The 15,015-nt window shown below is 41.9% G+C and overlaps 1 protein-coding gene across 1 annotated transcript in view; it reads left to right on the forward strand.

Moving 5' to 3' along the window:
• The window catches only part of LOC110504399 (AF4/FMR2 family member 2), a 296,104-nt gene that overhangs the window by 125,936 nt on the left and 155,153 nt on the right, over positions 1 to 15,015 (forward strand). The window contains exon 5 of the mRNA XM_036970067.2: positions 13,687 to 13,731. Coding sequence (XP_036825962.1) covers positions 13,687 to 13,731 — 45 coding nt within the window. The remainder of the gene's footprint in view (positions 1 to 13,686; positions 13,732 to 15,015) is intronic.

Raw genomic sequence — 15,015 nt, forward strand, 5'->3', positions numbered from 1 at the left:
CTCTCTCTCTCTCTCTCTCTCTCTCTCTCTCTCTCTCTCTCTCTCTCTCTCTCTCTCTCTCTCTCTATCTCATAATGATGAAATGCAGTGGAGACTCAGAATAAAGTTGCATACTGTGCATAAATAGCATATTTAATTGGTCTGTTATGTGGCCTAAATTAAATGGCTCTTGGACTGACGGGAACATTTACATTAACATAGTTCCTTTGCAGAGTCCAAGCCAAAATGTAAATTGGTACAGATAATTAGGATATGAGAAGGAACTTAGGCTGACGTCAGGGCTAATAATTGGAATGGATATGAAAGAAACTGCTGCTGCTCAGTGGTAGTCTATTGCGGGCAGAGGTGGAGGTATGTTTGGATGGAAGAATGACGAGGACAGGGTAAAAGAAAGCCTGCTCAGTAGTGAGGGGTGCAGGGGCCAAGACAAGGAGCCCTGTGGCATGCTGGGAAAGCCAAGGGCTCCAGCACCGCCCGCTCTATGACCTCATTCACACTCTCCACGGTAACAGTGTTGAAACATACAGCATTACTTGTTTGAGATAGCTTACAGTATAGATCTCTAGGTAATTTACCACTTTAATTCCCTCTGGCCATGATGCATATACCGTTCTGTGATTGAAGCACTGAAAGTGAGAGAGAGGGAAATTATATGATGGGGCTAATGATGGCGTTCCACTGTAGCTGTAAAGGCTCCCTCCACCACAATTAGCTAATGGGTTAAATACACCTGCTGCTGAACCGAGGCCCTCAGGGGGTGGCCCTCAGGGGCCCGACGCTTAGATCCTTTAAAACATGCCATTGTTTTTGAGAGTATTTCCTTTCTATGTGAGAGATGAGAGGATCTAAGCGTCGGGCCCCTGAGGGCCTCAGTTCAGCAGCAGGTGTATTTAATCCATTAGCTAATTGTGTTGGAGGGAGCCTTTACACCTACAGTGACATGCTATCATTAGCCCCCCTAATAATCTCCCCCTCTCTCAGATGCTGGCTGCCCTCCTGACACAACGTTCCTTAGTGTCCCCAAAATAAAGGTCAGCTTTTTGAGCTGATGTACTGGGATTCTCCTAGAGTAGCCATTATAATTACCTTCGTTTGTCTCCTCTCTCCCTCAATGATCCCGTCTTCCTACTGTATAATTTGTTAATGCTGGCAGAGCTCATTACTTTACCCTGAGAGGAGTGGAGAGAGGAGAAGAGGGCTTGCTGCCTCAGCCAGGCTGTTGCTCCAGGCATCCGGGGTGTCATGCTGAATGATTAGCAAGAAAGATTAATAGTGAATTAAAGTACCTAGAGATTACACATCTCCCATCCTGCAGCCTAGCTGGGACCTCTGCTTTATGCCTGGGTGGTCATATGGGTGGGAGATCTCCCCTGCAGGACCAGCTAGCGTTCTCCCTGCCTGCTTCCCCTAGCATCTGAAGGATGTTGTGCTTTGCATGGTAATTAGGTTCCTTTGTTCCATCTGTTTGGTGGTGTAAGCGCTGGGAGCGGCTGAGGTAGGGACAGGCAGGGCTGCACGCTGAGCCCCAGGGTGAGTGCATTCTGTGGAGGAGGCTGGAGCGCAGGCTGGGCCTCTAACTCTATGTCCAGTGACTGGGCCAGTGCTCCATTTCATATTATAGGATAGGTTTGTATTACAGTATTTATTTGGGTGTTTGGATGTGTCCGTGAAGTGTTGTGTGTCTGTGAAGTGTCTAGCTGTCTGCCTGCCGGTCTGTCTGTCTGTACTGTATGTCTGTTTGTGTTTAGGATTTTCTGTCAGTCTGTTTGTGTTTGTGATTGTCTGTCTTCTTGTCTGTCTGTCTGTCTGTCTGTCTGTCTGTCTGTCTGTCTGTCTGTCTGTCTGTCTGTCTGTCTGTCTGTCTGTCTGTCTGTCTGTCTGTCTGTCTGTCTGTCTGTCTGTATGTATGTATGTATGTATGTATGTATGTATGTATTAGAGGTCGACCGATTATGATTTTTCAACGCCGATACCGATACTGATTATTGGAGGACCAAAAAAAGCCAATACTGATTAATCAGCCGATTTTATGTTTTTAAATTTGTAATAATGACAATTACAACAATACTGAATGAACACTTATTTTAACTTAATATATTACATAAATAAAATCAATTTAGCCTCAAATAAATAATGAAACATGTTCAATTTGGTTTAAATAATGCAAAAACAAAGTGTTGGAGAAGAAAGTAAAAGTGCAATGTGTGCCATGTAAGAAAGCTAACGTTTAAGTTCCTTGCTCAGAACATGAGAACATATGAAAGCTGGTGGTTCCTTTTAACATGAGTCTTCAATATTCCCAGGTAAGAAGTTTTAAGTTGTAGTTATTATAGGAATTATAGGACTATTTCTCTCTATACCTTTTGTAATTCATTAACCTTTGACTATTGGATGTTCTTATAGGCACTTTAGTATTGCCAGTGTAACAGTATAGCTTCCGTCCCTCTCCTCGCTCCTCCCTGGGCTCGAACCAGAAACACATCGACAACAGCCACCCTCAAAGCAGCGTTACCCATGCAGAGCAAGGGGAACAACCACTCCAAGTCTCAGAGCGAGTGATGTTTGAAACGCTATTAGCGCGCACCCCGCTAACTAGCTAGCCATTTCACATCGGTTACACCAGTCTAATCCCGGGAGTTGATAGGCTTGAAGTCATAAACAGCGCAATGCTTGAAGCACAGCGAAGAGCTGCTGTCAAACGCACGAAAGTGCTGTTTGAATTAATGCTTACAAGCCTGCTGGTGCCTACCATCGCTCAGTCAGACTGCTCATCAAATCATAGACTTAGTTATAACATAATAACACACAGAAATACGAGCCTTAGGTCATTCATATGGTAGTCTCCGGAAACTATCATCTCGATAACAAGACGTTTATTCTTTCAGTGAAATACGGAACGGTTGACATCCATAAGTCTAAATAGTCTTGTTACATTGCACAACCTTCAATGCTAGGTCATAATTACATAAAATTCTGGCAAATTAGGCGGCCCAAACTGTTGCATATACACTGACTCTGTGTGCAATGAACGCAAGAGAAGTGACACAATTTCACCTGTTTAATATTGCCTGCTAACCTGGATTTCTTTTAGCTAAATATGCAGTTTTAAAAATATATACTTCTGTGTATTGATTTTAAGAAAGGCATTGATGTTTATGGTTAGGTACACATTGGAGCAACGACATCGATTATATGCAATGCAGGATAAGCTAGATAAATGAGTAATATCAACCATGTGTAGTTAACTAGTGATTATGATTGATTGATTGTTTTTTATAAGATAAGTTTAATGCTAGCTAGCAACTTACCTTGGCTTACTGCATTCACGTAACAGGCAGGCTCCTCATGGAGTGCAATGTAATCAGGTGGTTAGAGCGTTGAACTAGTTAACTGTAAGGTTTCAAGATTGAATCTCCGAGCTGACATGGTGAAAATCTGTGGTTCTGCCCCTGAACGAAGCAGTTAACCCACCGTTCGTTCCTAGGCCGTCATTGAAAATAAGAATGTGTTCTCAATTGACTTGCCTAGTTAAATAAAGATTAAATAAAGGTGTAAAAATACAATTAAAATACAAATCGGCCAAATCGGTGTCCAAAAATACCTATTTCCGATTGTTATGAAAACTTGAAATCGGCCCTAATTGATCGGCCATTCCGATAAATCAGTCGACCTCTAGTATGTATGTATGTATGTATGTATGTATGTATGTATGTATGTATGTATGTACGTACGTACGTATGTATGTATGTCTACCTACTGGTTTGCCACACTGTTGTTTGGCCTCATGGCCGGCGTCACGCTAAGCGGAGGTGGCAGGGCCTGTGCAGCGCCTGACAGGGGAGTCTCTTCCCCTCCACTCATCCCAGCTGGGTGTCTCCCTGTGTTAGTGTCCATGCCTCAGCAGCCCCACACATAGAACACTGTCCCACGGGGCCTAGGGCAGAGCAACAAGCTTGGGAAGGAAAGAGAGGAGAGAATGAGAAAGATCAAATAATTATGGATTAGCTCTAAGAGCCTCGGCAGAGTTTACGCAACGCAGCTATTTGGAGCGTAGCACAGTTCGTGCATGTCGTTTTTCATTTAAAAAATGGGTGGCTCATGCTAAGCATCTCTTCATATTTTGAAACTCATCGTATTATTCCTTACTTTGCAGTAAGGGCAGTGTTGTGTAGATATTGAAGCTGATCTGACAAGTAGTATATTTAGTAACACAACGTATTGATAACCAAATGATCTCAGCTATTTACATTTTTACCTTTTTTTAACTAGGCAAGTCAGTTAAGAGCAAATTCTTATTTACAATGACTGCCTAATTCCTATTTATGCCATGTCAGACACAGCAATGAAACATTATATGTTTTGATTAAATCAACAATACAGATACAGTACCTCAGTATTTTTATAAATATACTAAGTATGCCTCCTTTATGTTTATTATGCAAAGTACATTCTCTTCTTACAATCAATTAAATCAGACAAATTTGACTCAAGACTGCCAAAGATGACCTAAACAGCAGCCACAGGCAGCCAGTAGCATTCTAAATGGACATTCCAACCTCCACACTCTACATACCCTTTTCAATGCTCACCGACGTTTTCCAACAATACCACAATTAAAAGGACAACAGAAAGATTGTTCTGTTGCACAGTGACTCACTAACATGCTTAGTTCCAGCAATTCCACAGTCCTACTTCCAGTACTCATGGCATATGCCAAATACATTTTCTACAGGATCGTTATAATCAGGTACTTCATTGAATTCAATGGGCTTCTGATTGTTTTGGTTCTCCGTTGTATTCCACATCCCCTGCTTGCTGCTTTTATTCTGGCTCAAAGATCCCTCTTTTTCCACATTGTTTTATTGTGGGAGCTGGTTTTCACACATTTAATCTGATTTCTACACTTCATTTTAAATGGCTTTTGTGAAGGTAGCACAGGCGCACTCATCTCTCATGGATACCCTGCATGCACACACTGACACCTCTCAGACGTTTCAGAACAGCAAGGGACCCTGTGAAGCATTTAACATCGTTGTGTCCTCATCATCAGATGTTTTAGAGTACCTAAGCACAGCAACAGGCAACTTTTAAAGGCTTTAGCTGCATGCTACTATATGGCAGATTACTTTCAGAAACCTGTAAAGGCTTTAGCATGCAGCTGCATCCTACTGTATAACAGATTACTTTCAGAAACCTGTAAAGGCTTTAGCATGCAGCTACATGCTACTGTATAACAGATTACTTTCAGAAACATGTAAAGGCTTTAGCATGCAGCTGCATCCTACTGTATAACAGATTACTTTCAGAAACCTGTAAAGGCTTTAGCATGCAGCTACATGCTACTGTATAACAGATTACTTTCAGAAACATGTAAAGGCTTTAGCATGCAGCTGCATGCTACTGTATAACAGATTACTTTCAGAAAGTAATGAGACACCTCTTAAGATCTATAAACATATCACTCTGTCATTTACCACGTGTGTGTGCACTTGGGTGGAGTCAGATTTTTTGGAGCAAAGTGCACCTTTTGGTTACTTCGCCGGTCCATGTATATGTAGACTCCCAAATAGCAACAATCACAAAGCAGAGATTGTATTGCTCTGCCTGCCAGTAGACTGTAGACTACTCTGCTAGCCTCTTGCTAGCTAGATAGCTAAAAACAGCAAGCAAGCCTCTTAGCTTCCCACATGGAAAATAATCAGATTTCTAAATAATATGCCCTGGCAAATATTCTTATACTTTCCAGAGTAACCTTCAACATTTTCCCAGTTTAATTTGCTGATTGAATGTATTCAGTCCCGTATTAGATCATTTAAAAAACACACATGGCTACAGCTGTTTTTACCATTTCAAAATAGCCTTGAATCACATAGTTATTACTTCTAAACAAAGCACCCTTTGAGGGGATTCTAACAAGGCTACAATGATGTTTGTTCATTGTTTGAACAGTAGCTGGTGGCAGGTATCCTAGTGGTTAGAGCGTGTTCCTCACAATAGCTGCTGTCAAATCTGTCAGGAGAGAGATCACTGAATCAGATCACTCTGTTGATCTGCCAGTTCAAAGACCTGCTTGCTGAAAGACTTTTTCAGTCTACATAGGAAACATTAGTTATTCTGTTGTACATGTTCCTCTGTATGTCTGTTAGTATGTGAGATATCTCTGCTGGGTCAAGAGTCACTCATATCACTAGGCTCTCTGTGAGATATCTCTGCTGGGTCAAGAGTCACTCATAAACTAGTCTCTCTGTGAGATATCTCTGCTATGAGACTCGAAATTGAGCTCAGGTGCAGCCTGTTTCAATTGATCATCCTTGAGATGTTTCTACAACTTGATTGGAGTCCACATGTGGTAAATTCCATTGATTGGACATGATTTGAAAAGGCACACTCCTGTCTATGTAAGGTCCCACAGTTGACAGTGCCTGTCAGAGCAAAAACCAAGCCATGATGTCGAAGGAATTGTTTGTTGAGCTCCAAGGCAAGATTGTGTCGAGGCACAGATCTGGGGAAGGGTACCAAAAAATGTCTGCAGCATTGAAGTTCCCCAAGAACACAGTGGCCTCTATCATTTTTAAATGGAAGAAGTTTGGAACCACCAAGACTCTTCCTAAAGCTGGCTGCCCAGCCAAACTAAGCAATCGGGGTAGAAGGGCCTTGGTCAAGGAGGTGACCAAGAACCTGATAGTCACTCTGACAGAAATCCAGAGTTCCTCTGTGGAGATGGGAGAACCTTCCAGAAATAGAACCATCTCTCAGCACTTCACCAATCAGGCTTTTATGGTTGAGTGGCCAGAAAGAAGCCACTCTTCAGTAAAAGTCACATGACTGCCCGCTTGGAGTTTGCCAAAAGGCACCTAAAGACTCTCAGACCACGAGAAACAAGATGCTCTGGTCTGGTGAAACCAATATTCAACTCTATGGCCTGCATTCCATGTCTGGATGAAACCTGACAGAGCTTGAGAGGATATGCAGAGAAGAATGGGAGAAACTCCCCAAATACAGGTGTGCCAAGCTTATAACGTCATATTCAGGAAGACTCAAGGCTGTAATTGCTGCCAAAGATGCTTCAACAAAGTGCTGAGTAAAGGCTTTGAATACTGACAGTTGAAGTGGGAAGTTTACATACACTTAGGTTGCAGTCATTAAAGTTGTTTTTCAACCACCCCACACATTTCTTGTTAACAAACTATAGTTTTGGCAAGTCGGTTAGGACATCTACTTTGTGCATGACACAAGTAATTGTTCCAACTATTGTTTACAGACAGATTATTTCACTTATAATTCACTGTATCACAATTCCAGTGGGTCAGAAGTTTACATCCACTAAGTTGACTGTGCCTTCAAACAGCTTGGAAAATTCCAGAAAATTAAGTCATGGCTTTAGAAGCTTCTGATAGGCCAATTGACATAATTTGGAGGTGTGCCTGGGGATGTATTTCAAGGCCTACCTTCAAACTCAGTGCCTCTTTGCTTGACATCATGGGAAAATCAAAAGAAATCAGCCAAGAAAATTGTAGACCTCCACAAGTCTGGTTCATCCTTGGGAGCAATTTCCAAACACCTGAAGGTACTATGTTCATCTGAACAAACAGTAGTATGCAAGTATAAACACCATGGGACCATGCGGCCGTCATACCGCTCAGGAAGGAGACGCGTTCTATCTCCTAGAGATGAACATACTTTGGTGCGAAAAGTGCAAATCAATCCCAGAACAACAGCAAAGGACCCTGTGAAGATGCTGGAGGAAACAGGTACAAAAGTGTCTATATCCACTGTAAAACGAGTCCTATGTCGACATAAGCTGAAAGGCCACTCAGCAAGGAAGAAGCCACTGCTCCAAAACCGCCATGAAAAAGCCAGACTACGGTTTGCAACTGCACATGGGGACAAAGATCGTACTTTCTGGAGAAATGTCCTCTGGTCTGATGAAACAAAAATAGAACTGTTTGGCCATAATGACCATCATTATGTTCGGAGGAAAAAAGGGGAGGCTTGCAAGCCGAGGGTGGCAGCATCATGTTGTGGGGGTGCTTTGCTGCAGGAGGGACTGGTGCACTTCACAAAATAGATGGCATCATGAGGTAGGAAAATTATGTGGATATATTGAAGCAACATCTCAAGACATCAGTCAGGAAGTTAAAGCTTGGTCGCAAATGGGTCTTCCAAATGGACAATGACCCCAAGCATACTTACAAAGTTGTGGTAAAATGACTTAAGGACAACAAAGTCAAGGTATTGGAGTGGCCATCACAAAGCCCTGACCTCAATCCCATGGAAAATTTGTGGGCAGAACTGAAAAATTGTGTGCAAGCAAGGAGGCCTACGAACTTGCCTCAGTTATACCAGCTCTGTCAGGAGGAATGGGTCAAAATTCACCCAATTTATTGTGGGAAGCTTGTGGAAGGCTACCCGAAACGTTTGACCCAAGTTAAACAATTTAAAACCAATGCTACCAAATACTAATTGAGTGTATGTAAACTTCTGACCCACTGGGAATGTGATGAACGAAATAAAAGCTGAAATAAATCATTCTCTCTACTATTATTCTGACATTTCACATTCTTAAAATAAAGTGATAATCCTAATTTACCAAATACAGGGAATTTTTACTCTGATTAAATGTCAGGAATTGTGAAAAACTGTGTTTAAGTTTATTTGGCTAAACTTACAACTTCAGCTGTATGTAAATGTGATATTTTTTTTAAATAAAAGTTAGTAGCAAAAATGTCTAAAAACCTGTTTTTGCTTTCTCACTATGAGGTATTGTGTGTAGATTGATGAAAAAAACAACAACATTTTAATCAATTTTAAAATAAGGCTGTAACATGACAATGTGGAAAAAGTCAAAGGGTCTGAATACTTTCCAAAGGCACTGTAACTGCTGTAAAGTGCAACTTTCCTACTAGAAAACTGTCGTTGTCGATGAAGATGTATACTCAAATTGTTTCATATCACGCTTAGGTTTTTTGTGAAGACCTGCAATGGAAAACAACAAAAAATATAAAACAATTCATCTCATAGTGCATCTATTCATCTGTTTCTATATATCAGCCCATGAATGTGTCGACTATGCTATGTGATTTTCTGTGACTATCTGTGTTGTCGTTTTTTCTGTCATCTATCATGTTTTCCCTCTTGTTTGTTCATCCGTCCATTGTCAGAAGGATAGACAGATAGAAAACCCTCTGTGAGCTGCTTCTCATCTAATGTTCAAATCTACCTATTTGTTCCTGGAGCTGCTCTTCCACTTTTTAAGCACAATTTGAGCTGTTGCAGAGAGCATCAAAGCCTTGTGCCACATACATCTTATCTGTTGTTGATGTGCAGACGCTTTTCTCAACAGCTATTTCAGAGAAAACTGATTTCTGCCCCAGTAATTGCCTCTGCAATATTCCCCGGATCCGCACATCATTCAAAGGAATACGTCTTCTTTTCCCCTGAAAGCGTTCTGCAGTCTTGCAGAACGAGGTGAATGACATTTTTTCCTCCATTTTGTTCTTCTTTTTTTCCATTCTCCTGTGTCGTGACAAAAAAAAAGAACTTGGAGAGAGATTAGGGACACTTCTAGTGATATCTGCATCCGCCAATTAAAATGCATTGCTCTTTCCCTGTGAGAAAAACACCAAGCATTTTACATCAGCTATGAAACTAGCAGACAGATTAGTTTATCAAATAATATTACTTAAATCATTTTTTTTGTGTTTTTTTTAAAAACAACATGTATAGTCCCTTCATATTTATACTGGACTCCAAGTACATCATCATCAAATCAACCAACCAACCCTCTAATCTTAATTACACCTTCAGATGTCTGCAGACTAACCCATAAATCCCAGTCCATTGCAATACTATTTTGTATTTCGATGGAACCTCTATTTGTACCATTTCTACTGGGATTGCCCTAAGAATAAATACTTAAGAGTATAATTACATTTCCCATTGATTGATTGTGTTTTTTCAGACCTCCTAACAGTACTGTTTATAGGTCCATCTTAACACAGCCATTATGACTCGACAACCACTCCTGAGAGGTTTAATGCTTTAATATTTCATCGTTTTAACCCTCCAAACTCATGTTCATGATATGAATAGGCCCTTTTTAACTTTGTCTGGTTTGCCATGCCACATAAAATTGAATATTTTTTTCTCACATGAATAGAAGCATGTTAAATTCATCAAAATACACAATGAACTGCTTTAGTGTGATTAAAACTTGTCAGTGGTCACCAGTTGTAACACTGAGCTGCTCAATATTCACTATTGGATCCTCTGTGTTTTTCGATCCCTCATGATTTTAGAATTCTGCATACACTTTACAGTCCATACTCTGTCCACACAAATGGTTTTTAACATGGAATTTTAGAGAATTAGATCTGAAAGCATTTCTCATTTGTATTTTACATTGGCCATGGGCCCATGCTATTCTGGAACACTGGCATCTTGCAAAGCTTTTATTCCCATGGGAAATTTGCCTATATCAGAGAAATCATTTGTAAGCCCAATGCCCATTCAATCTGACTGGAATGGCAGGTACATAGAGAACCCTGCCTGAGTGAGGAAATAAGATCTCAGCTGGATAGTTCTGTTCCAGTCGTTTTCTAAAATAACTTGGGGGAATATAAGAAATGAAGGTGACTCCTTGCTTTAATGCGGCTGTAAACACACTTCTCAACCCATTGGAAATGCCTTTGTCAAATGCTATCTGAAATTCCACAATTTATGTCAGCCAGCCGGCTGCACTGTGACTGCTGCTCTTTGTTTTATCTCAGCCGACTCCCATTAGCTCCAATATCAAAACCATGACATAAACACTGCATTAAGAACCCAGATATCTGTCACATCTGACTTGATCCCGACAAGCCCAAGCCTCTCAGAGCGGGTGTAAACAGTTTGTCACTGAACTGGGATGCCTCTTTATATCGTTGACATTTGGTGTTCATTCCAGAGGCAGAAGAAGAAAGCAGACGTAGAGAACCTGCGAGAGTCATGCCTGGATTCTAAATGGGGTTCACCACAGGTGACAGGGATATGAACCCCGGTGTGGCTGTAATAAGCTGTGCCTCTGTATCTTCTATTAGACAGAGGACAATGGTAGAGAACGTTCTGATTAGAGCTCATCTGTTGGTTACTATGGGAACAGGATATTATGTACTGGTGGTTTAGCTAACAGGACGTTTATGTCTGTATGTGAGGCTTGTTTACAAAGCTCCTACAGACTCCATCTCCTCTTGTGGGATCTGGGATGAATTAGGATGCCTTCAGTCTGCCGTTGACTGGCACTGTGCAGCGTGGCTCAGTCATAAACACACAGACACGAACAGTCAAGCACTAATATCACCTGAGAGGAATACCAGTGAAATATAGATGGTATTATTAGTTTTACTAATTAGCTATTTGATGTAGTAGTTAAACAATGCATTCTGCCATTATGTGTGTTATAATTGCTTTCTGTCATGGTTTTTTGATACTCAGAATGAAATAGAACTTGTACTTTGCAGAGATGCATATTCATAAAACCACAATATATTATTTCCAACTATAGATTCTTACTGTGGATGTTTTCTTGCATGTAGTTTAGCAGCTTTTCAACACAGATCACACCATTGTGTAAAATAGAGGCAGAGAGGGGTAGCGGCAGTAGGAGGGCTGTGGAAAAACATGACAGATCAACAAATGGCATGGGGAGTGTCTGGGGGATGATGCTGTGTGTAGCTACCCAGCTCCATGCAGCCTGAGGTGGATAAAGCCCAGCTCTGCTCTCTCCATCACTCTTCTCCCCACTCCTCACTGCTACCCACTACCCCGGACCCTCTCCTCAGACCCACTGACCTTTCCAGTGTCAGCATGCCCCCAGTCATACCCGGGTTGAGCTGATGTCACTAGTAGAGCAGAGCAGACTGTGGGAGCCAGCCAGTCAGCCAGGGTCCCATGTGGCTCTGTAGGTGGTATGGTATAATGAGCCAGCCCAGAGATCAACTATAGGACATACTGTAGCCTACACACACCCACAGACACACAGCCCGTTCCAGGTCTAGGATTTATCTGATCCAGTCCTGGCCCGTTCCAGTTCTAGGATTTATCTGACCCAGTCTTGGCACGTTCCAGGTCTAGGATTTATCTGACTCTGTCTTGGCCAGTGCTTGTCCGCTCCAAGTCTGCTGTGTGTCTGGGCTGAGGGGGTGAGAGAGGGATAGCTGTTGGCTGGCTGGCACGGCCTGATTACCAATGCTCCATTTGTGAGCATTGAAGAGCGATGTCATCCCCTATCAGTCATCTCTTAGACTTGAATAGCTAGGTCTATCTGTCCCCTATCAGTCATCTCTTAGACTAGAATAGCTAGGCCTATCTGTCCCCTAGCAGTCATCTCTCAGACTACAATAGATAGGCCTATCTGTCCCCTAGCAGTCATCTCTCAGACTAGAATAGCTAGGCCTATCTGTCTCCTATCAGTCATCTCTCAGACAGATTAGCTGATTAGCTAGGCCTATCTGTCCCTTAGCAGTAATCTCTCAGACAGAATAGCTAGGCCTATCTGTCCCCTAGCAGTCATCTCTCAGACTAGAATAGCTAGGCCTATCTGTCCCCTAGCAGTCATCTCTCAGACAGAATAGCTAGGCCTATCTGTCCCTTAGCAGTCATCTCTCAGACTAGAATAGCTAGGCCTATCTGTCCCTTAGCAGTCATCTCTCAGACTAGAATGTCTAGGCCTATTTGTCCCCTAGCAGTCATCTCTCAGACAGACGAGATAGGCCTATCTGTCCCCTAGCAGTCATCTCTCAGACAGACTAGATAGGCATATCTGTCCCCTAGCAGTCATCTCTCAGACAGACTAGATAGGCCTATCTGTCCCCTAGCAGTCATCTCTCAGACTAGAATAGCTAGGCCTATCTGTCCCCTAGCAGTCATCTCTCAGACTACAATAGATAGGCCTATCTGTCCCCTAGCAGTCATCTCTCAGACAGAATAGCTAGGCCTATCTGTCCCTTAGCAGTCATCTCTCAGACTAGAATAGCTAGGCCTATCTGTCTCCTATCAGTCATCTCTCAGACAGATTAGCTGATTAGCTAGGCCTATCTGTCCCTTAGCAGTAATCTCTCAGACAGAATAGCTAGGCCTATCTGTCCCCTAGCAGTCATCTCTCAGACTAGAATAGCTAGGCCTATCTGTCCCCTAGCAGTCATCTCTCAGACTAGAATAGCTAGGCCTATCTGTCCCCTAGCAGTCATCTCTTAGACAGAATAGCTAGGCCTATCTGTCCCCTAGCAGTCATCTCTTAGACAGAATAGCTAGGCCTATCTGCACTTAAATAATAAATAACACTCAATAAGTGTTGTCTGAATATATCACATATTCTGGGGGTTATCGTCTTTCTTTTATTCTTTACATGTTTAGTCAGTTAGCAGACGCTCTTATCCAGAGCAACTTACAGGAGAAATTAGGGTTAAGTGCCTTGCTCAAGAGCACATCAACATATGTTTCACCCTAGTCAGCTCGGGGATAAGAACCAGCGACCTTTCGAATTCTGGCCCAACACTCTTAACCTCTAGACTACCATCTATTAGTTGAGATGGTCTTTAGTTTACCATTATGTATTTTGGCTACCTTTAGGCTACTCTCTTTGAAACTATCTGGTGCCTTTTCTTCCTCTCTGTCTAACAACAGCCTTTTTCTTCTGTGTGTCTGCAGGTCGGCCTGTCCAGTGACTCCAGCTGTGTGGAGGAGATTCTACGGGTAAGTTAGATTCGCTTCCTTTCCCTGCCCTCCGTTAATTACACCTGATTATGCCTCAGATACTGTTAATTACACCTGGTTACGCCTCAGATACTGTTAATTACACCTGGTTACGCCTCAGATGCTGTTTGCACACAAAGCCACTTATCCACCCAGGCAGAGAGAAAAAAGAAAGGCTTCTGTGATCCTATTATAATGGGCCCTTGTGTTCTAATACGAATCTGATCAAATTCATCAAGGGTTGTTGCTGGCTAGCACATTTAGATCCTCTAAAATGGCTGTGTGAAAAGTGCTTAGACTTTCTTCAATGCCGAGACGCGCTCTTTTGTTTAGAAATCCATTCTGTGCATAATAGCCTGTACAGAATTTGAATGTAAAGGGGACTGGGTCCATGTGAACTGAAAAGTACATTTCCTTCTTGTATTCTTAGATGCAAACATATAGGCTGCCTTTTCTGTGAACTTTGACCTTTGTAGCAGGTGCTGATTCACTCCATGTGATCTGACCTGTAATTACACTCTTCGGATAAGTGTTCCAAAAGAGTTCTTCAGTTGTCCCCATAGGATAATCCATTTTTGTTCCTTGTAAAACCCAGAATGGTTCTACCTGGTTCTACCTTTCAGGTTCTACATAGCACCTTCTTTTCTAAGAGTGTAGATGAAGAGTGACATACAGGTGAGTTCCCAGAGTGACAGGCCACAAGGTTTAATATTTTCCCGGTATTTTATAAATGTTCCATTCCGAGAATAAATCACTTTTCTACCAGGAAGTGTAATTTTAAAGTATACATAGCACATAAATATAAGCCTAATGATAGTGCCTTTATCCTATATATATATAGCCTATGACAACGTTTCCCAAACTCAGTCCTTGGACTCCAAGAGCTAAGGAGCGTTTTTTAAAGAAAGAGGCCAGGTGTATTGAGCAAGAGACAGAGGCTATAAGTTAGAAGCTTATGCATAGTCCATCATTCATTAGCTAAATATAAGGCTAATACTACATTTCATTTATTTCCTGAAATAGGTAGGTTAGGACGTCTACACTGAGTGTACAAACCATTAGGAACACCTGCTCTTTCCATGACTTAGTCTGACTGACCAGGTGAATCCAGGTGAAAGCTAAGATCCCTTATTGATGTCGCTTGTTAAATCCACTTCAATTAGTGTAGATGAAGGGAAGGAGGTTAAATAAGGATTTGTAAGCCTTGAGATAGTTGAGACATGGATTCTGTATGTGTGTCATTCAGAGGGGGAATGGGCAAGACACATTTAGGTTGTTCTGAGG

This window comes from Oncorhynchus mykiss, chromosome 25 (genome assembly GCF_057628025.1).
Source record: "Oncorhynchus mykiss isolate SJ-2025 chromosome 25, ASM5762802v1, whole genome shotgun sequence".
NCBI classification, from domain to species: Eukaryota; Metazoa; Chordata; class Actinopteri; order Salmoniformes; family Salmonidae; genus Oncorhynchus; species Oncorhynchus mykiss.